Source organism: Phyllobates terribilis, unplaced genomic scaffold (genome assembly GCF_046119375.1).
Source record: "Phyllobates terribilis strain yellow unplaced genomic scaffold, ASM4611937v1 Scaffold_8__6_contigs__length_399053987, whole genome shotgun sequence".
NCBI lineage: Eukaryota > Metazoa > Chordata > Amphibia > Anura > Dendrobatidae > Phyllobates > Phyllobates terribilis.
In genome coordinates, this window is record NW_027362768.1 from 301283055 (window position 1) to 301301111 (window position 18057).

Genomic DNA, 18057 nt, shown 5'->3' on the forward strand with positions numbered 1-18057 from the left:
TGGTGAGGCCGAGAGTTCGGTGCACCCTTGGTGTGGCCGAGAGTTCGGTGCACCCTTGGTGTGGCCGAGAGTTCGGTGCACCCTTGGTGTGGCCGAGAGTTCGGTGCACCCTTGGTGTGGCCGAGAGTTCGGTGCACCCATGGTGTGGCCGAAAGTTCGGTGCACCCATGGTGTGGCCGAGAATTCAGTGCACCGTTATGCCTCCTTATGTATATCGGGGCCTTCCTCCGCTTCGGATTGACAGCGCTCGCTTCCCAGAACAAGCACTGTCTGAACGCCGCCGTCGTGTGTGCGCGCCTCCTCATCGCTGTCTCCTTTCTTCTGACAACGCTCACTGCACTAATACACCCAGAAGTGCCGATAACAGGAGATAGCGACAGTGCCCGCATTATAGCTGTACAGCTGTGGGAGATTTGTTGTAGTCTCTTGGTGCACATTGTTCCTATTCACTAACAGCAAGCAGATAAAGTATATTACATTGTTTTTATTATACTTCATTATTTTCCCTATTATATGTGTGAACAGATCCATAACCTGGTAACGTTTGTGCCAAATATATGACATGTGTGTAACTACAGAATATTATGCAGTATACAGCCTCCAGGTTAAAGCACTGGCTCAGGCCTGACTAATCACACCAGAGCCCGCATGAGCCAATAGCAAGAAGCGTAAGACGTAACCAATCAACGAGTGCGGTCCACAGAACCCGGAAGTGAGTGCACTTGTGTGCAGAGTATAGGACTGTGTTCAGTGTGTAAGATTGTGTATGTCTGTGTTCAGGTCTGTGTATAGGACTATGTGTGGTGTGCAGGTCAGTGTATAGGACTGTGTATGTCAGTGTGTGGAACTGTGTATGTTATTGTGCAGGTCTGTGTATAGGACTATGTGTGGTGTGCAGGTCAGTGTATAGGACTGTGTGTAGTACGCAGGTCAGTGTATAGGACTGTGGGTAGTGTGCAGGTCAGTGTATAGGACTGTGTGTAGTACGCAGGTCAGTGTATAGGACTGTGGGTAGTGTGCAGGTCAGTGTATAGGACTGTGGGTAGTGTGCAGGTCAGTGTATAGGACTGTGTGTAGTACGCAGGTCAGTGTATAGGACTGTGGGTAGTGTGCAGGTCAGTGTATAGGACTGTGGGTAGTGTGCAGGTCAGTGTATAGGACTGTGGGTAGTGTGCAGGTCAGTGTATAGGACTGTGTGCAGGTCAGTGTATAGGACTGTGTGCAATGTGTAGGACTGTTTATGTCAGTGTGTAGTGTGCAGGTCAGTGTATAGGACTGTGTGTAGTGTGCAGGTCAGTGTATAGGACTGTGTGCAATGTGTAGGACTGTTTATGTCAGTGTGTAGTGTGCAGGTCAGTGTATAGGACTGTGTGCAATGTGTAGGACTGTTTATGTCAGTGTGTAGTGTGCAGGTCAGTGTATAGGACTGTGGGTAGTGTGCAGGTCAGTGTATAGGACTGTGGGTAGTGTGCAGGTCAGTGTATAGGACTGTGGGTAGTGTGCAGGTCAGTGTATAGGACTGTGGGTAGTGTGCAGGTCAGTGTATAGGACTGTGTGTAGTGTGCAGGTCAGTGTATAGGACTGTGTGTAGTGTGCAGGTCAGTGTATAGGACTGTGTGCAATGTGTAGGACTGTTTATGTCAGTGTGTAGTGTGCAGGTCAGTGTATAGGACTGTGTGCAATGTGTAGGACTGTTTATGTCAGTGTGTAGGTCTGTGTATAGGACAGTGTGCACTCACATTACCTGCAGTCTCTATACACAGGACTGTGCTCTCTGGCTGCACTCCCATTAGCTTCAGTGTCGGTGCAGTGTGTTTGCAGCCTTATGATGTGCTGGCATTAGCAGTGCAGTGTATGAGGCTGGCGCTCACAGGTCATGGCTCTGCCAGCTCTCCAGGGCACCGGGTACCAGTTCCGTAGGATCCTGAATTATTTCCCCCAGGATATCAGCCTCGCTTTTGCCTATGGATCTTCCGTCTTCAAGCAGATTGGGGCATCACAGAGCAATGCTAAGGTAAGAGGGTGAACCATAGCTAATAATGCTGGGACAGAGTTTGTTTAAAGGGACTCTCTGAGCACAGAAAGACTGTTCATACCAAGCTCAGTGCTTCAGTTGGGGCCAATCATTTAAGTGCTCCTTCACACCTCCTTGGTTTCCATTTATCTCCATCCTTCTCTGGCTCTATGAAGCCCGAGCTGTCAATCAAAGAACATCTACACCTTTCAAAGCAGTTGTCCCCTACGAGACAGCCTCTTATTAATGAGAACACAGGGGGGTGTGGGGGAGAAAAATAGAACACACTCGCCTCCCGGATTTGTGCTGCTCCCCTGTTCTCAACATCAACAACCGGCTGAGTGCTGCAGCCGATAAGTAGTGGCTGATTGTCTGCAGCGTTCATATTATGCCTCGACTGCTATACAAATTTCCCTTTTAGTACAATGGGAGGCGGTTTGTTGGGGGTTTTCATTACAAACGTACGATTATCGTCTATGCACGGCTTTAGTTACATATGCTGCAGGTGAAGAAAGTCTATTGCTCCCTGTTGTCAGTCATTTAAGGATGGAAAAAGAAGTCCTGATAAATATTTTTGCAGATTTTTTTTCATGTCTTGCATTGGGTTAAATCCACAGCATAAAATTAATCTGCTGTGGATTTTATGTCATCACTGCAGGTCAGTTTACACTGTACTTTTTTTTTTTTTTCATACCTAAGGATGAGATTTTGGAAAGTGTTATCCACTTAGCTTCTGTGCGTCCGCGCTTCTCCAATGCTGCAGAGGAAAAGCTGCCTCCAATAGCAACATTGCAGAGCGCACTGTTCGGGTCAGTGGTGCAAACATGTCTCTGCTCCGAACTGTCAATCATGCAGGAAGCCGGGAGTGGTGCGCTGTTGTGCGGAGTGGTGCGCTGTTGTGCGGAGTGGTGCGCTGTTGTTCACAAAGATGAGAACAGCTTCTTGGGTATTGCAGTGATGGCCATATTCGGATTATCCCAAGAGACTGAAGCTAATGTGTGCGGACCTGCCACAACTCAGTCTGCAGATCCATGAAGGGAATCCTTAGATTCCAGTGCAAATATATATCTTATTTTTTCCCCACATGTGAACGTACCATAAGGCTATGTTCACACGTTGCGTTTTTGCTGTGTTTTTTTTCTGCAGGCAAAACCTGCTCTCTTGGCAGTAAAGAAGCTGCTTACAAAAAGCAGGTTTTGCTGCATTTTTTAGGATCCCAAAGTTCACCACAGAAGCATGAACTCAGGTCACCAATGCAAGACATCTGCTCATGAAAAAATAAACATTAGAAATGTAACAGTGGGTGGAGGTGAATTGGGCGGGAATAGTTTACCTAAGACATTGGCAGATCATTGAGTATGTAAGACACTGTTTACTTTCACACTTTGGTCGGCCATTGAGTTGCTCAGGCATTGTTCCATTTCACGCCTTCATCAGCATAAACAGAATATCCCGTGCTATGAAGATTATGACATTGTATACATCTCCATATTAATAATAATGACTCTGGTGATTTGTTTCCCCCTAGAATATGGTGGACTTCGTGTTTGCGGTTGAAGACCCCGTCACATGGCATACGATGAACCTGATGCAGAACCGAAGTCACTACTCTGTGCTGAAATATCTGGGCCCAAAGAAGATTAGTAACATACAGAACAAGTATGGCGCTGGGGTCTACTATAACACGCTGGTGCCGTGTGACGGGAAGGTGCGTGTGATATTGCTGTTTGTGTTAGGCCACATTCACACGTTCAGTATTCGGCCAGTTTTTTACATCAGTATTTGTAAGCCAAAACCAGGAGTGGGTGATAAATACAGAAGTGGTGACGTGTTTCTATTATACTTTTCCTCTGATTGTTCCACTCCTGGTTTTGGCTTACAAATGCTGATGTAAAATACTGAACGTGTGAATGTGGCCTAAAAGAAGAATCGCATAGTTTGTCATTATGTGAAAACATTCCTGGATTGTATCTTTCCCCATTATAACAACATCTAAAAATTTGAATATAGAGAGGGAAAACTTGTGTGGTTTCTGTCCCTCAAGGTGAGGGAAAGACTAAGTGTAACACGAAGGGAAGAGGGGAACGAAGCCCAAACACTAGGGAAAGGGGGAGTGGAGACCCCTAGGCAGATCTAATATAACCCTGCCTACCATACCATCCCTATATAGGTTCCACACCTATCGCCGAGCAGGAACCTAAGCCCTGAATGTCCCTAGAGCTTGGCCCTAGATAGGTAGGGGGCGGGGTGAGCACTAATCAAGCCCCACTACAAACGAAAGACAACAAGGTAGACAAACAAAGGGGATAAACTGAGCTTGAGCAGACACCAGAGAGAGAACGCAAACTGTCCTCCAGGGGCACCAGAGAAGAAACTAGCCGACTGCTAGTGCTCCAAGCCAACACAGAGGTACATAGAACTATCAGCGGGCCCTCTCTGGAGAAACTGAGAGTTTTTAACTACCAAGCAAGGGTGTGTCAATCAGCAGCAGAAGGTGGAGGTAGCTGCTGGGTCCTAAAGGAAGAAGGATACAACAATACTAAAGAGATGAGAGGATCAAGGAGGCGTCTGCAATGCCAAGCGACTGTTTGTCACACCTGACACACTTGTGACAGACAGTTTCTTTGAGAAAACTGCTGAGGAAGAAGGAATCAGAGTCTTGAAAAAATGTAATATTTAATTTCTTGAAATGGAAACGCAGGATTAATGCCGATGGTATACCAGGAAACAAATGGGATAGAGTACGTACATATACTGCGTCTTATACACATATAAGACGCACCGGACCATAAGACACACCTTAGAGGAGGAAAATAGAAAAAAAAATGTAAGCAAAAAATGTGGTCACAATGCACTGTTAAGGGGGAGCGGGTCTGCTGCTGACACTGGTATAGGGGTAATGTCCCCCAATTCTGATAATATCCCCATCCTGGTAGATGCATGGCACCCCTCCATCCTGATATGCATGGCATCCCTATCCTGGTATGCATGGCACCCCTCATCCCTATCCTGGTATGCATTGCACCCCTCATCCTTATCCTGGTATGTATGGCCCCCCTAATTCCCATCAGGCTGCACATAAAAAAATAAACACTCCTACTAACCTCTAATCTCTCTCCTCCAGCGCTGCGTCCTGTCTGCCCGCACTGATCTCTCCATGTGAGCTGCGTATGGCGTCACTGCCATGCGCGGCTCACAAGGAGAGATCAGCTGCCGGAAGTCACTGCTCCCCATGCCGGGACTGTGTGCGCGGGGAGCAGTGACTTCATGCTCCTCAATAGCCGGCACACAGCGTAGCCGCAGCGCAGCTCCTGCTGCTACCGGGCGATCGCGTGTGCCTGCTATTAAAGGGCATGAATATTCACCCCCTCACCACGCCAATGGGCGTCGGGAGGGGATGAATATTCATGCCCTTTATTAGCGGGCACACGCGATCGCCCAGCAGCAGCAGGAGCCGCGCTGCTGATACACTGTGTGCTGCTATTAAGGAGCATGAATATTCAGTTCTCCCCACGCCCATGGGCATGGGGAGCAGTGAATATTAATTTTCTTTAGCAGCGGGGACAGTGTAGGCTGCAGTAGGCGGCTGCTGCCTCCTTTGCCCTGCTCCTCCGCCGCCGCCACCTCCTTTTTTGGAGGAAAAAAGTGCGTCTTATAGTCCGAAAAATACGGTACTTTAAATAGACAAAAAAAAATTCTGTTGGGTCACGGGTGACTTCAAACAAGGTCGCACTACTGTAGTCTATACAGTATAAAGAGGATTAAATGCATTATTGTGAATATATAAGAAATTAAAATAAGATCATCCACATAATTAAAAAAATGTGAAGGAGGGAATTATATTAAAGAGAGGTGAAAGAGATGTGCAATTTGTAAAAGACACTCTAAGGGTGGCTGTGATGACGCTATGGTGGCCGAGAAGGACCAAATCCAAGCAAGTGTGCATGAGACTGTCTATGTAGAGGGAAGAAGTCATTGTGACGTTACTAAGGCTAATTCAGTCCACATTGGGCTCCTTCACTTCACGCTTTCAGCTTCCTGGTCTCCAGCGATGATGTTTCCTGCCAGACACGTGACGTCATCATGGTGACCGCTAAATCCTTATTATTGGAAACCAGGCTGTAGGAATCGGAAACAGGAGTATTACTTCCCCAACTGGATTTTTTTTTTTTAAATTGCGCTATACTCGCCCTCTCCTGATCCAGCGCCAAGTCTCCATCTTTGCTCCCAATGTCTTATTGTCGGTCGTGTTGACAGCGCTGCAGCCAATCGGTGAGCTCACTAGTTGACCGCATGAGCCGCTGAGCTAACTGATTGGCTGGCGTTGCAGACAATAACACACATCGGGATCAGTGGAAGACACTTAGCGTTGAACCTGGGGAGGGTGAGTAAACCAAAATATGCTTTTTTTTTTTTTTTTTTTTTTTTACACCTCCTATATTAATTTAAGACCCAGCTCAAATTTATAATATTTATATAAAAAAAAAGTCCTGACCCAGTACATTTATTTACACCCAACTTTGGGATGGCAGGAATCATCGTCAGGCCGTGTATGTGTGCCACTGTATACTACGTGCTGGCACTTGGTAGCGGCGCACAGAGAGGACCTATTTATTGGATTAAACCAATGAATATTTACCATTTTTTTTTCCACGTATGGGTGGCTCCTCTTCTTCATAACCAAGGTAAAACTATACATTACTGGGTAACTGGATGACGTTATGGGGTCCGAAAAGAACCAAATCTAAGCTAGTGGGGGCTAAGATGAGGCTGACTATGTAGAGGAAGAATCCATAGTAAAGATGAAACAAAAAATAAGTGCACCCCATAACATTGACTGAGTATGTTTTTCTCTAAAATGTGGACCAGAATTATTAAACAAGTTTGCAGCACTAATGGATTACTGTGGATTATGGCCCATACTTGTATCATTCGGGTGGGACTAAGGCTATGGTCACCTGTTGTATTTTTTTTGTGCGTTTTTTTTTTGCACCAGCAAAAGCTGAGGATTCAGAAATCTCATGCATACACACTTTTTTTTTCCTGACTGTATTGGAAAACTGTTGCATTTTTGAAAACTGCAGCATGTCGCTTCTTTCATCACTTTTGCAGTGTTTTTTCACCCAAAGAAAGTAATGAGTAAGTGCAAAAAAATGTTGCTATTTTAGCTGCATTTTTAGTAAAGAAAGCAGGTACAACAGGATGTGAAACCCATTCCCCCCCCCTAAGTTTAAACCATAATGTTTTGGTCTCATCACCTGAGATGGCAGTTAGGATTAGTACAGTTTAATTTAAATTAGTGATAAGTGTAAAGTAAACATTGGCCGACCAAGGTGTGAAATTGAACAATACCTGATAAACTCAAGGGCTGAACAAAGTGTGAAAGTAAACAGTATCCTACAAACTCAACTCTCTGCCAATGTCTTAGGTAAACTATTCCCGACCAATTCGCCTCCCCCCGCTGTTACATTTGTAATTGTGTATTTTTTTCATGAACTTTTTTTGTTCAGAATAATCACTATTTTTTCAGACATAAAAATCTTTTTCCACTAAATAAATTGATCAAATTGCCCTTTTTTCCAAAAATGTTTTATGATTTCACATATGTCTTGCATTGGTGACCTGTGTTCATGCTTCTGAAGCTGAACTTTGGGATCCTAAAAAAAGCAGCAAAACTTGCTTTTTTGTAAGCAGCTTCTTAACTGCCAAGAGAGCTGGTTTTGCTTGCAGAAAAAAAACGCAACATGTGAGCATAGCTGTACTGTCCAGCACAGTATGGATTTCTCCAATTTTATTTCCATTTGTGAAGACATGTGATCCATGTTGTACCAGTCTGCTATTATATAACATAATTGTTCTGACACCTCTCTCCGCCAGGTGATAAAGTACGGGGTTGTCAGCACTGATACCCTTGTAGAAGATTTGCTGCATTGGAGAACGCTGTACATTGCCGGCCGCTTACACAAACCCGTAAGTCCTGAGCGGTAGCCACTGACAGCGACTGTGTTATATGGAGTCTATTGGAGTAATATACGGCTGTTTATCACCTCAAAGTATTTAAGGGGTTTTCTTCTTTTAGAAAAGTCGACCCCAAACGTTTCCTGTAATGAAAAAATAACAAAAGTGATAGTAGTCACCTTCCTCGAGTCCAGCGCTGGCTCCTCGCTGCTGCTCCGGTCTCTGTGTGCTACAGCACTCATCTCCGCTGCAGACAGTCACTGAGCTCAGCTGCTCATGTCATCCACATCGGCTGAGCTGAGTGATTGTCTGCAGCGGTGATTTGCGCTGTAGTCGTGGGTTTTCAAAACCTCAAGACAGCAAAATAGAAAATCACACACTAGGCCTATAGGCAATACAAAAATATATTGGAGGGTGTGCAAAAAACAATCCAGCAGTAAAGTGCAAGACGTAACAATGTGGTGTATTCACTGCGCGATCAAGACAGTCCCGATATTAGCGAGTTGTCCGTAGGAATCAGGAGCTGGGGAGTGATCATACAACAGACCTTGGCACATTTCGGAGGACCACCCCATTCTCTTATTGGGACTTTCTTGACCATAAAATGAATATACCCTATTGTTACATCTTGCACTTTACTGCTGGAACTTTTTGCAGATATGCCAATATATTGTTGTCGCCTATGGACCTGATGAGCTTCTTTCCTCGTTCATTACACACTCTAGACGGTGAATCACATACATGATCTATCTGTGATTTTCATGGATGGAACAAGAACCCATTAAAGTCTATGGTACTGGAATTTTTGCCCATTCATCCAGAAGAGCATTTATGAGGTCAGATACTGATGTGAGCCGGGTCCCCCCCTCCCAACAATGTTCTAGTACATCCTAAAGGTGTTGGAGGAGAGGGCCGGGCTCCGTACAGTTATGTTCTTCCACACAAAACTGACCCAACTATGCCCCAATAATGGACCTTGTGCACTGGACGCAGTCATGGGGAACAGAAAAGGACCTTCCCCAAACTGTTCCCGCAAAGCTGGAATCTACAATTGTCCAAAATGCCTTTGAATGCTGAAGCATTAAGATTTCCCTTGACTAGGACTAAGGAGCCGAGGACGACCCCTGATAACAAGCCCAGGGCAATATCCCTCCTCCATCATACTTTACCTCTGGTTTTGCACCACTACATCCGACACTCAGCATTGTGCTTGGTGATGTAAGGCTGCATGAAGCTCCCGGCTGGGACGCAGTGTTTGTGCTGATGTTGAGGTCTGGACTCTGCAGTTATGGGGTCAGCAGAGCGGTGGTGACTTTCCTGTCCTCTGCTCCTCCGCATCCGGCCCCCTGCTCTGTAACGTTACGGTGTCTCCACTTCGTGGCTGAGTTGCTGCGGTTCCTTCCACTTCTCAATAATATCAATCACAGGTGATGGGGACGATTTAGGATGAAGAAATGTCATGAACGGACTTGTTCCCCCAGTGGCTTCTATTACAGGACCGCGCTGGTATCAGTGAGCTCTGCACCACCGGCCGGTCTGTCACGTTAATAAAAGCAGATGGCAGACGAGGGGCCGGATGTTATACACTGGGGGCACTTGAATAGAATTAAAAAGCTTAATTCATTGATTAGGACATGTGTCCCCATGGTTTTCCCCATATCGTCTGTATACGGCTTCTTTTGTTTTGGGACGTCAGAATATTCTCCAGATTACATTGAACTGACAGTTCTTGCATTCTCCACTAGATGGCAGCACATTACTTTTCTATTGTAGGTGGTATGATTAGCGCATTTATTACAGTCAGTGATCGGCTTTACGTCTTCATTCTTATTAGCGCAATTATTCTATCTACATTAGCAGCGGTCGCCTCAGCGATGAACGGATCTGCTAATGGCTCCAGCATGGAATCGGATATAAATGTGTCGCCCAAACCTCAATATTAAATCAGAGGTTATATAAGCCATTATACGTGTAATTTATGATGGCGAGTTACCCCTGCCTTTCTTTTATGTATTATACACTGTGCTGATTCTTAGTCGGCCTCCATCCAGTGCAAAAAAAATGTAAAAAAAGTATTTCTTACAGGTCAAAATTCTGATGCAAAAAGAGAACGGGGGGCTCCAGACGGCGCTGACCGCCAACCTGAAGAGCGCGGTCATTGCTTCATTCCTCACGTTACCCGAAAGCTTTTCCGAAGAAGATCTCTACCTGCAGATCGCTGGTCTATCATACTCCGGTGAGTTATTTTTTGATTGAGCAGATCCGCTATATATTCTCTTCCTACTCATTTAAATGTTAATTAACTTTTGCTATTCAATTATTCAAATTTTAAAACTTTTTTTCTTCCCTCTTAAGTTATTTGAAAAACTGTACAAAAAAGACCTCAAGGAAAAAAAAAAAAAAAAATTTGTGAATGTGCAGTTACACTTTATAGGATATGAATGAGTTAACTAAGAATCCATCAGTGATTTATCTGCGTTCCTCTCAGCAGATTTATAACCACGTGAAAGTATATCTCTACTTTTTAAGTGGTCTGTGATCATAAATCAGCTGAGAAGAGACAGATAAGAGCTCACTGATGGATTCTTAGTTAACTCATCCAGGGAGATAATCAACCTGAAAAAGCCAAAAATTGCTAAATGTTTTTTCACCACTAACCCACTCCCTTTTACCTCCCCAAAGGTATCCATATGCTTTTTAGGTGATCTCCTGGGGCCTTATGTCATTTATCCAAATATAAGATCCTTTATTCAGTGTTACGTACATTCACAAGTAGAGACTGCACTGTTTGCACTGAAAAATTATATATTTTCACCGCCTAATCGCCTCATCTATAGAATCAACCATGTAAATCAAAAAGAAATTGAATTCCAGAATTTATGTGTTTTACTTGTTGCACTTCACCCAAAAAAGTGTAATAAAAAAAGCAATGAAAATTTTACACTCAAACCCAACAATAGTATTAATAAAAACTACAAAACATCTCCCAAAAAAACAAACTCGCACAGCTCCCAAAATTAAAAAAGTTACAGGTCTCAGAAAATAGCGACACAAACTTATTTTTTTAAGTTCTGATTTATTTTATTTTTTTAAAACCAAAAAAAAGTGCAAAGTGAAAAATTATTTGTTCACACTGAGCTTTTTTTTTTTTTTTTTTTTTTTTTTTTGCTGATATTGTTTTTGGTTTTTTGTGTTTGTTTTTTTAGCAGAAACTTTCCAAAATCCATGAGTTGGAGAGTTTCTGCTCCAAAAAACTCAGTGTGAACTCGCCCTAATTCAGTGATGGGCAGACTGTGGGATTTACCTTTGTTCTGGTTACCAATTTCACTAGAACATAAAAAAAAAATTAAATTAAGGAAGAAAAATAAACTTTAATAAACTCAAATTAAAAAAAAAATGCTGTCATTATTTTTTTTTTAATGATTTACATTTGCTGCTCTAAATTTTGTTTTATTATTTTAATTTGGGCAATGGTTCTTCGTTTTGCACATGCATTTATTACAAAGATTAAAAAAAAACGTAGATTGATATTTTTTATTTTTATTTTTTAACCCTCTTTTCCTTATCCTTAGGCGACTTCAGGATGGTAATCGGTGAAGATAAAGATAAAGTGACAAATATTGTCAGACCAAACCTCGGACATTTCCAGAAGCTATACAGTAACATACTACAGGAGTGTCCTCAGGCCGTGTATAAGCAGGCACAGGGCAAAATAGAGGTAAAAGGGACCAGGGTAGTCGGGATTTGGCACATGGTAAAAGTAATATGTGCTTCATTATTATAACAGCAGCGAGCAGGTGCCTCCTGCTTGTAACAGCAGCGAGCAGGTGCCTCCTGCTTGTAACAGCAGCGACCATCTGACAATTCACTGACAGTGGAATTTAAAAATACAGAAAAATACACAAACCCTCAGGATATATGTGCACACGACATCTTTTTCAGGTGGGTAGACTGCCTGAAAAAGTGCTAAAGAAACTCTATAAAAATGTTTAAACATATGCACAGCAATGTAAAAGATGACTTGCTGTGTACATGTTTTGAGCTTCTTTTAAGCGCTTCCGGTTTCCAAAGCCACAAAGCAGCTAAAAGAAGCCACCTGACCATTCTTCAGTGAAGCCACTCACAATTTTTATACTTACAAAGGAAATAAAAAAAATGTCAAGTGAGACCTGAAAATAGACAATTCTGGAGAAACACCGCTGGCATTTTCCGGAAGTGTCTTCTGCTTGACAAACTTGGCAGATTCGTCATAAAAGATTTCGTGATCACATTCCTTCTTCTGAGCAGGTTCCAAGGAAATTCTGGTCCACACTCTGTTAAAAGTAATCATACTGTGGAATGCATAGTGAGTAGTGTTGAGCATTCCGATACTGAAATATCGGGTATCGGCCGATATTCACGGTATCGGAATTCCGATACTTAATTCCGATACTTTTACAATATCGAATACCGGAATCGGAAGTTCCCATAATGCCTGCGCTCTGCAGGGTCTCTGAAGGATGACAAGCTGGATGGCAGCACTCAGCTGCGATCCAGCCTGTCATCAGAATGCCATCCCAGCGTGAGAGAATTCTCCTGATTGTTTAAAAGCCGGCGGGCGGTAAAAAGCCGCCGGCTTTTAAACAGTCACACAGCCCCATACTGCTTCCCCGCAGCCTCCCACCCCGATCCTCCGCTCCCCCCATCCTGATCGTAAGTTAGGACCGGGCGGGGAGCGCAGCACCAAGGAGCGGGGAGCGAAGTACCCGGGCGGGGAAGTCGGCAGTGAAAAGACTTCACCGCCGGCTTTCCCGTTCTGTGCTGCGCTTTCCCGCCGGTTATTTCAAATGAACAGCTGAGGTATCAGGTGATGCCGATCAGCTGTTCATTTGAAGTAGCCGCGGTGCCCTCGGAGGGTTCACTGCATTGCATGAACTCACATGAACTTTCCCACGGCCGCACAGGTCAGCCTCACCTCCCAGACCATCAGACCCGTCATGATTAGTGTGTGCGCGGTGTCTGTGCGATGTCTGTGGGTGTGCGCGGTGTCTGTGCGATGTCTGCGGGTGTGTGCGGTGTCTGTGCGATGTCTGCGGGTGTGTGCGGTGTCTGTGCGATGTCTGCGGGTGTGTGCGGTGTCTGTGCGATGTCTGCGGGTGTGTGCGTGCAGGCAGACATAGGCCGATGTGACACTACTACTCCCATCGGCCTATGTCTGTTCCCCGTCCACTCGTGCCAGCAGGATCAGCTTGATGGGAGCAGTAGTTCCCATCAGCCTGATCCTGCTATTTAAACTGCCCCATATGTTATTTTTGCACTTATACACATGTTTTATTCTTTTAGGCCCCCATATATTTTTTTTGTTTTTGGTCCCCAATAATTTTTAAATACATGTCATTGGTGGGCAGTGGTTACCTAAAATAAATTAGTTTATACATTACCTGTTCCCGCCGATCGCCACCTAAAATAAAGTAAAAAATAAAAAATTACACCTATACTCACCTAGACACCTAATTCCCCGAAGCCATCGATCTCCTGTAATAAAATATAAAATAATAAACCACAACCTTATCCTTACCCCTCCGTAGTAGTCCACGAGTGTCCCACGATGATCTCCAGTTTAGAGCAGCCACATAAAATGTGACCGCTCTAAACCGCTGCCGCCGCTAGAATGACGGGGCCGTAAAGCAGCCCCGTCATTGCATAAGCGGGTTCGCCGGAGTTCAGGCAGCATTGCTCCGGTTAGCTCCATTACGGCCCCGCTGTATCGTGAGAAATTCCCACGGTACAGCAGTGCCGTAAAGGAGGTCACCGGAGCAGCGCTGCCTGAATGCACTCTGGTGACCTCAGTCAGGGGCTCCCGCTGCCGGGAGCGGACGTGTTCCCGGCAGCGTGAGCTTACAGCAGCCATGCACAGCTGACACCATCTCCAGATGTGACAGCTGTGCATGGGAGATCAGCGCAGGAACGTGGACAGGTAACAATTTTTTTTTAGTAAACTAAGAATTAAATAAAATGGTGTGTTTTATTTCAAATAAATAATTTTTTTCTGGGTGTAGTGTGTGTTTTTTCTTTTTAACACTTTGTAGGTTAGTAATGGGGGTGTCTTATAGACGCCCATCATTACTAACCTGGGCTTCATGGCAGCTGGCATTATAAGCTGACATCAACCCCACCACTATTACCCCCTGCCACCGCACCAGGGCTGCGTGGAAGAGCGAGGCCAAGTGCCAGAATTGGCGCATCCTATGGATGCGCCATTTCTGGGGCGGCTGACGGCTGGTGTTTCTAGCCTGGGAGGGGGCCAATATTCATGGCACCCTTCCTGGGCTATTAATATCAGCCCCCAGCTGTCTGCCTAGCCTTTGCTAGCTATTAAAATAGGGGGGGACCTCACGTAATTTTTTTGGGGGGGTCTCCCATTTTAATAGCTAGTAAAGGCTAGGTATTCAGCTGGGGGCTGATATTAGTAGCCTGGGAAGCTCCGTGGGTATTACCCCCTTCCCAGGCTTCAAACATCTGCCCCAGCCGTCTGCTTAACCTCCGCTAGAGACTAAAATTATGGGGGATCCCACGCCAATTTTTTTTTTAATAAATCCTTTATTTTAACACTAAATGACACTTGAAGGGTTAATAGAGATGCAGTCCCTAAATTATTATTTATTTTTTAATTAATTTTTCACAAAACTTTTGACGTGGGCTTTGCCATACTTTTGTATGCCAGCCAGGTACAGCAGGCAGGAACGGGCTGCCCCCAACTCCCAGCTGCCTATTTGTACCTGGTCGGACACAACAATATAGGGAAGCCCTTTTTTTATTATTATTTCATGAATTTCATGAAATAAGTAAAAAAAAAAAATATGTGGGTCTTCGCCCTATTTTTGCGTCCAGCCAGGTACAACTAAGCAGCTGGGGGCTGGAATCCACAGCGCAGGGTGGCCCAAGCTTTGTGGGCCCCCCTGCTGCGAACTCCAGTCCGCAGCCACCCCAGAAAATGGAGCGTTCATAGAAGCGCCATCTTCTGGTACTGTACCCAACTCATCCAGGGCCCTGGTGCGGTGGCTCACTGGGTAATAAAGGGGTTAGGGCCAGCTTTGTATTATCCGCTGGCCCTAAGCCCGAAATTCATGGGGTCACGCCAATATTAGACATGACCGCCATGAATTTCTAGTAAAGTATTTAAAAAAAACACAAACACCCAGAATAAAGTCCTTTAATTGAAATAAACACACAATTCTTTAATGTTCTAAATTAAACCATACTTACCGTCACGCCCATTCCAGCTGAAGCCAACGATCTCCTGCAATAAAAGTAAAATAATAAAGCAACCTCATCCTTACCTTTCCATGGTTCCCAGGACAGCTTCAGCTCTGCTACATCGAGATGACAGGCTGGACCACAGCAGAACGCTGCCATCCAGCCTGTCATCCCGCGGACACTGAGAAGCGCAGGCATGCTTGCGCTCCTCAGTGTCAGGCTGTGACGGCATCCAGATGAGCCGAGTCTCTCACGCTCACCGCATGCGCAGGAGAATTCTCCCACGCTGTCAGTGACGTGCATGAGGTGAGCTGAGTTCATTGTCGGCTCATCTGGATGCCGTCACAGCCAGACACTGAGGAGCGCAAGCATGCCTGCGCTTCTCAGTGTCTGCGGGATGACAGGCTGGATGGCAGCTTTCTGCTGCGATCCAGCCTGTCATCTCGATGTAGCAGAGCTGGAGCCGTCCTGGGAACCATCGAAAGGTAAGGACGATGTTGCTTTATTATTTTTCTTTTATTGCAGGAGATCGTTGGCTTCAGCTGGAATGGGCGTGATGGTAAGTATGGTTTAATTTAGAACAATAAACAATTGTGTGTTTATTTCAATTAAAGGACTTTATTCTGGGTGCTTGTGGGTTTTTTTTAACTTTGACTATGGGGTTAGTAATGGGGGTGTCTTATAGACGCCTCTCCATTACTAACCTGGGCTTGATGTCAGCTGGCATTATAAGCTGACATCAACCCCAGCCCTATTACCCCACTGCCACCGCTACAGGGCAGTGGGAAGAGCGAGGCTAAGTGCCAGAATTGGCGCATCCTATGGATGCGCCATTTCTGGGGCGGTTGACGGCTGGTGTTTATAGCCTGGGAGGGGGCCAATATTCATGGCACCCTTCCTGGGCTATTAATATCAGCCCCCAGCTGTCTGCCTAGCCTTTGCTAGCTATTAAAATAGGGTGGACCTCACGTCATTTTTTTGGGGGGGTTCCCCATTTTAATAGCTAGTAAAGGCTAGGTATTCAGCTGGGGGCTGATATTAGTAGCCTGGGGAGCTCCGTGGGTATTACCCCCTTCCCAGGCTTCAAACATCTGCCCCAGCCGTCTGCTTAACCTCCGCTAGAGACTAAAATTACGGGGAACCCCACGCCAATTTTTTTTTTAATAAATCCTTTATTTTAACACTAAATGACAAGTACAGTAACCAACACTGTCACTGTACTTATTATATATGTGACTGACATGTTTCTATCTATCTAATCTATGTGTGAAGCTCTATTCTGTCTGTTATAAATTGTCGGGTACAGATGCTGAATTGCCGGCCGGCTTTTTTAAAGAGACGGTGCATGAAAACACTAATATTTTTTTAAATAAATCCTTTACACTAAATGACAAGTACAGTAAGCAACACTGTCACTGTACTTATTATATATGTGACTGACATGTTTCTATATATCTAATCTATGTGTGAAGCTCTATTCTTTCTGTTCTAAATTGTCGGGTACCGGTGTATGCCGCTGCTGAATTGCCGGCTTTTCATGTTTCACTGTGAGCACTGTTCCCATCGATTTGGGCAACCACCTCCCCCAATACATTCTACATTATTGTTAGTTGTTTTCCTTCATGTAGAATTAACCTACAAGGAAAGAAAGGGTTTATTTTCATTCCGATATTTGTGTCCCATTGACTTGCATTGGTTTCCGGCATCGGAATCGGCGATATCCGATACTTTTTGGGTATCGGCCCGATCCAATCCGATCCGATATTTCCTGATATCGGAAGGTATCGCTCAACACTAATAGTGAGTAGTGTTGAGCGAGCATGTTCTGTTAACCCTTTCGCCGAGTATGCTCGGGTGAGCACCGAGTAGTTACAGCTGCTCGGTGTTATGTTTAAATCGCTCCCGTGTGCATGATTTGCGACTGTTTGACAGCTTTATTACATGTGAGGAATGCAAAAGAAACAGTCATTCCTCACATGTAATAAAGCTGTCAAACAGTTGCAAATCATGCACACAGGAGTGATTTAACCATATCACTGAGCAGCTGTAACTACTCGGTGCTCGCCCGAGCATACTCGGCGAAAGGGTTAACAGAACATACTCGCTCAACACTAATAGTGAGATGTTGGAAGTTGTGCCAGGAAGAGAGGATAAGCCGAGTGTTGTGTCACTTTTGTAACATGTGGCTGGAACTGACCAGTTATGGAGCTGCACAGCACCATCAACAGAGTAGTGTCCGCGACCAGGTACTGCACATCCACCGCCAATTGATTTGACACTGGGATCAGCTAATCTGTGGGGGTGCCGGGTGTCACACCTCCATAGATCAGACATTGATGACCTATCCTGAGCAGAGGCCATCAATGTTAAAGTCCTGGACAACCCCTTTAAGGGAGAGGGTGGGCTTTTTCCTTATGAGAAGATGAACTGCATATAATCGGGACATTAGGTTGACACTGCGTCTTGGGAACAAGGGGCCCACGGGCTGCGTCTTGGGATGCAAGGGGCCCACGGGCTGCGTCTTGGGATGCAAGGGGCCCACGGGCTGCGTCTTGGGAAGCAAGGGGCCCACGGGCTGCGTCTTGGGAAGCAAGGGGCCCACGGGCTGCGTCTTGGGATGCAAGGGGCCCACGGGCTGCGTCTTGGGATGCAAGGGGCCCACGGGCTGCGTCTTGGGATGCAAGGGGCCCACGGGCTGCGTCTTGGGATGCAAGGGGCCCACGGGCTGCGTCTTGGGATGCAAGGGGCCCACGGGCTGCGTCTTGGGATGCAAGGGGCCCACGGGCTGCGTCTTGGGATGCAAGGGGCCCACGGGCTGCGTCTTGGGATGCAAGGGGCCAACGGGCTGC

At 45.4% G+C, this 18057-nt stretch overlaps 1 protein-coding gene across 5 annotated transcripts in view; it reads left to right on the plus strand.

Moving 5' to 3' along the window:
• The first annotated feature begins 668 nt into the window (after window positions 1-668).
• Window positions 669-18057, plus strand: part of TAMM41 (TAM41 mitochondrial translocator assembly and maintenance homolog) — a 33539-nt gene continuing 16150 nt past the window's right edge. The window contains exons 1-6 of one of the 5 annotated variants that reach the window (XM_073644501.1): window positions 669-1177; window positions 1262-2014; window positions 3543-3722; window positions 7892-7984; window positions 10058-10208; window positions 11545-11690. In XM_073644501.1, coding sequence (XP_073500602.1) covers window positions 1877-2014; window positions 3543-3722; window positions 7892-7984; window positions 10058-10208; window positions 11545-11690 — 708 coding nt within the window. In that variant the 5' untranslated portion in view covers window positions 669-1177; window positions 1262-1876. Of the gene's footprint in view, window positions 2015-3542; window positions 3723-7891; window positions 7985-10057; window positions 10209-11544; window positions 11691-18057 lie in introns of all 5 variants that reach the window. The other 4 variants (XM_073644505.1, XM_073644502.1, XM_073644503.1 and 1 more) reach the window with 4 other exon arrangements.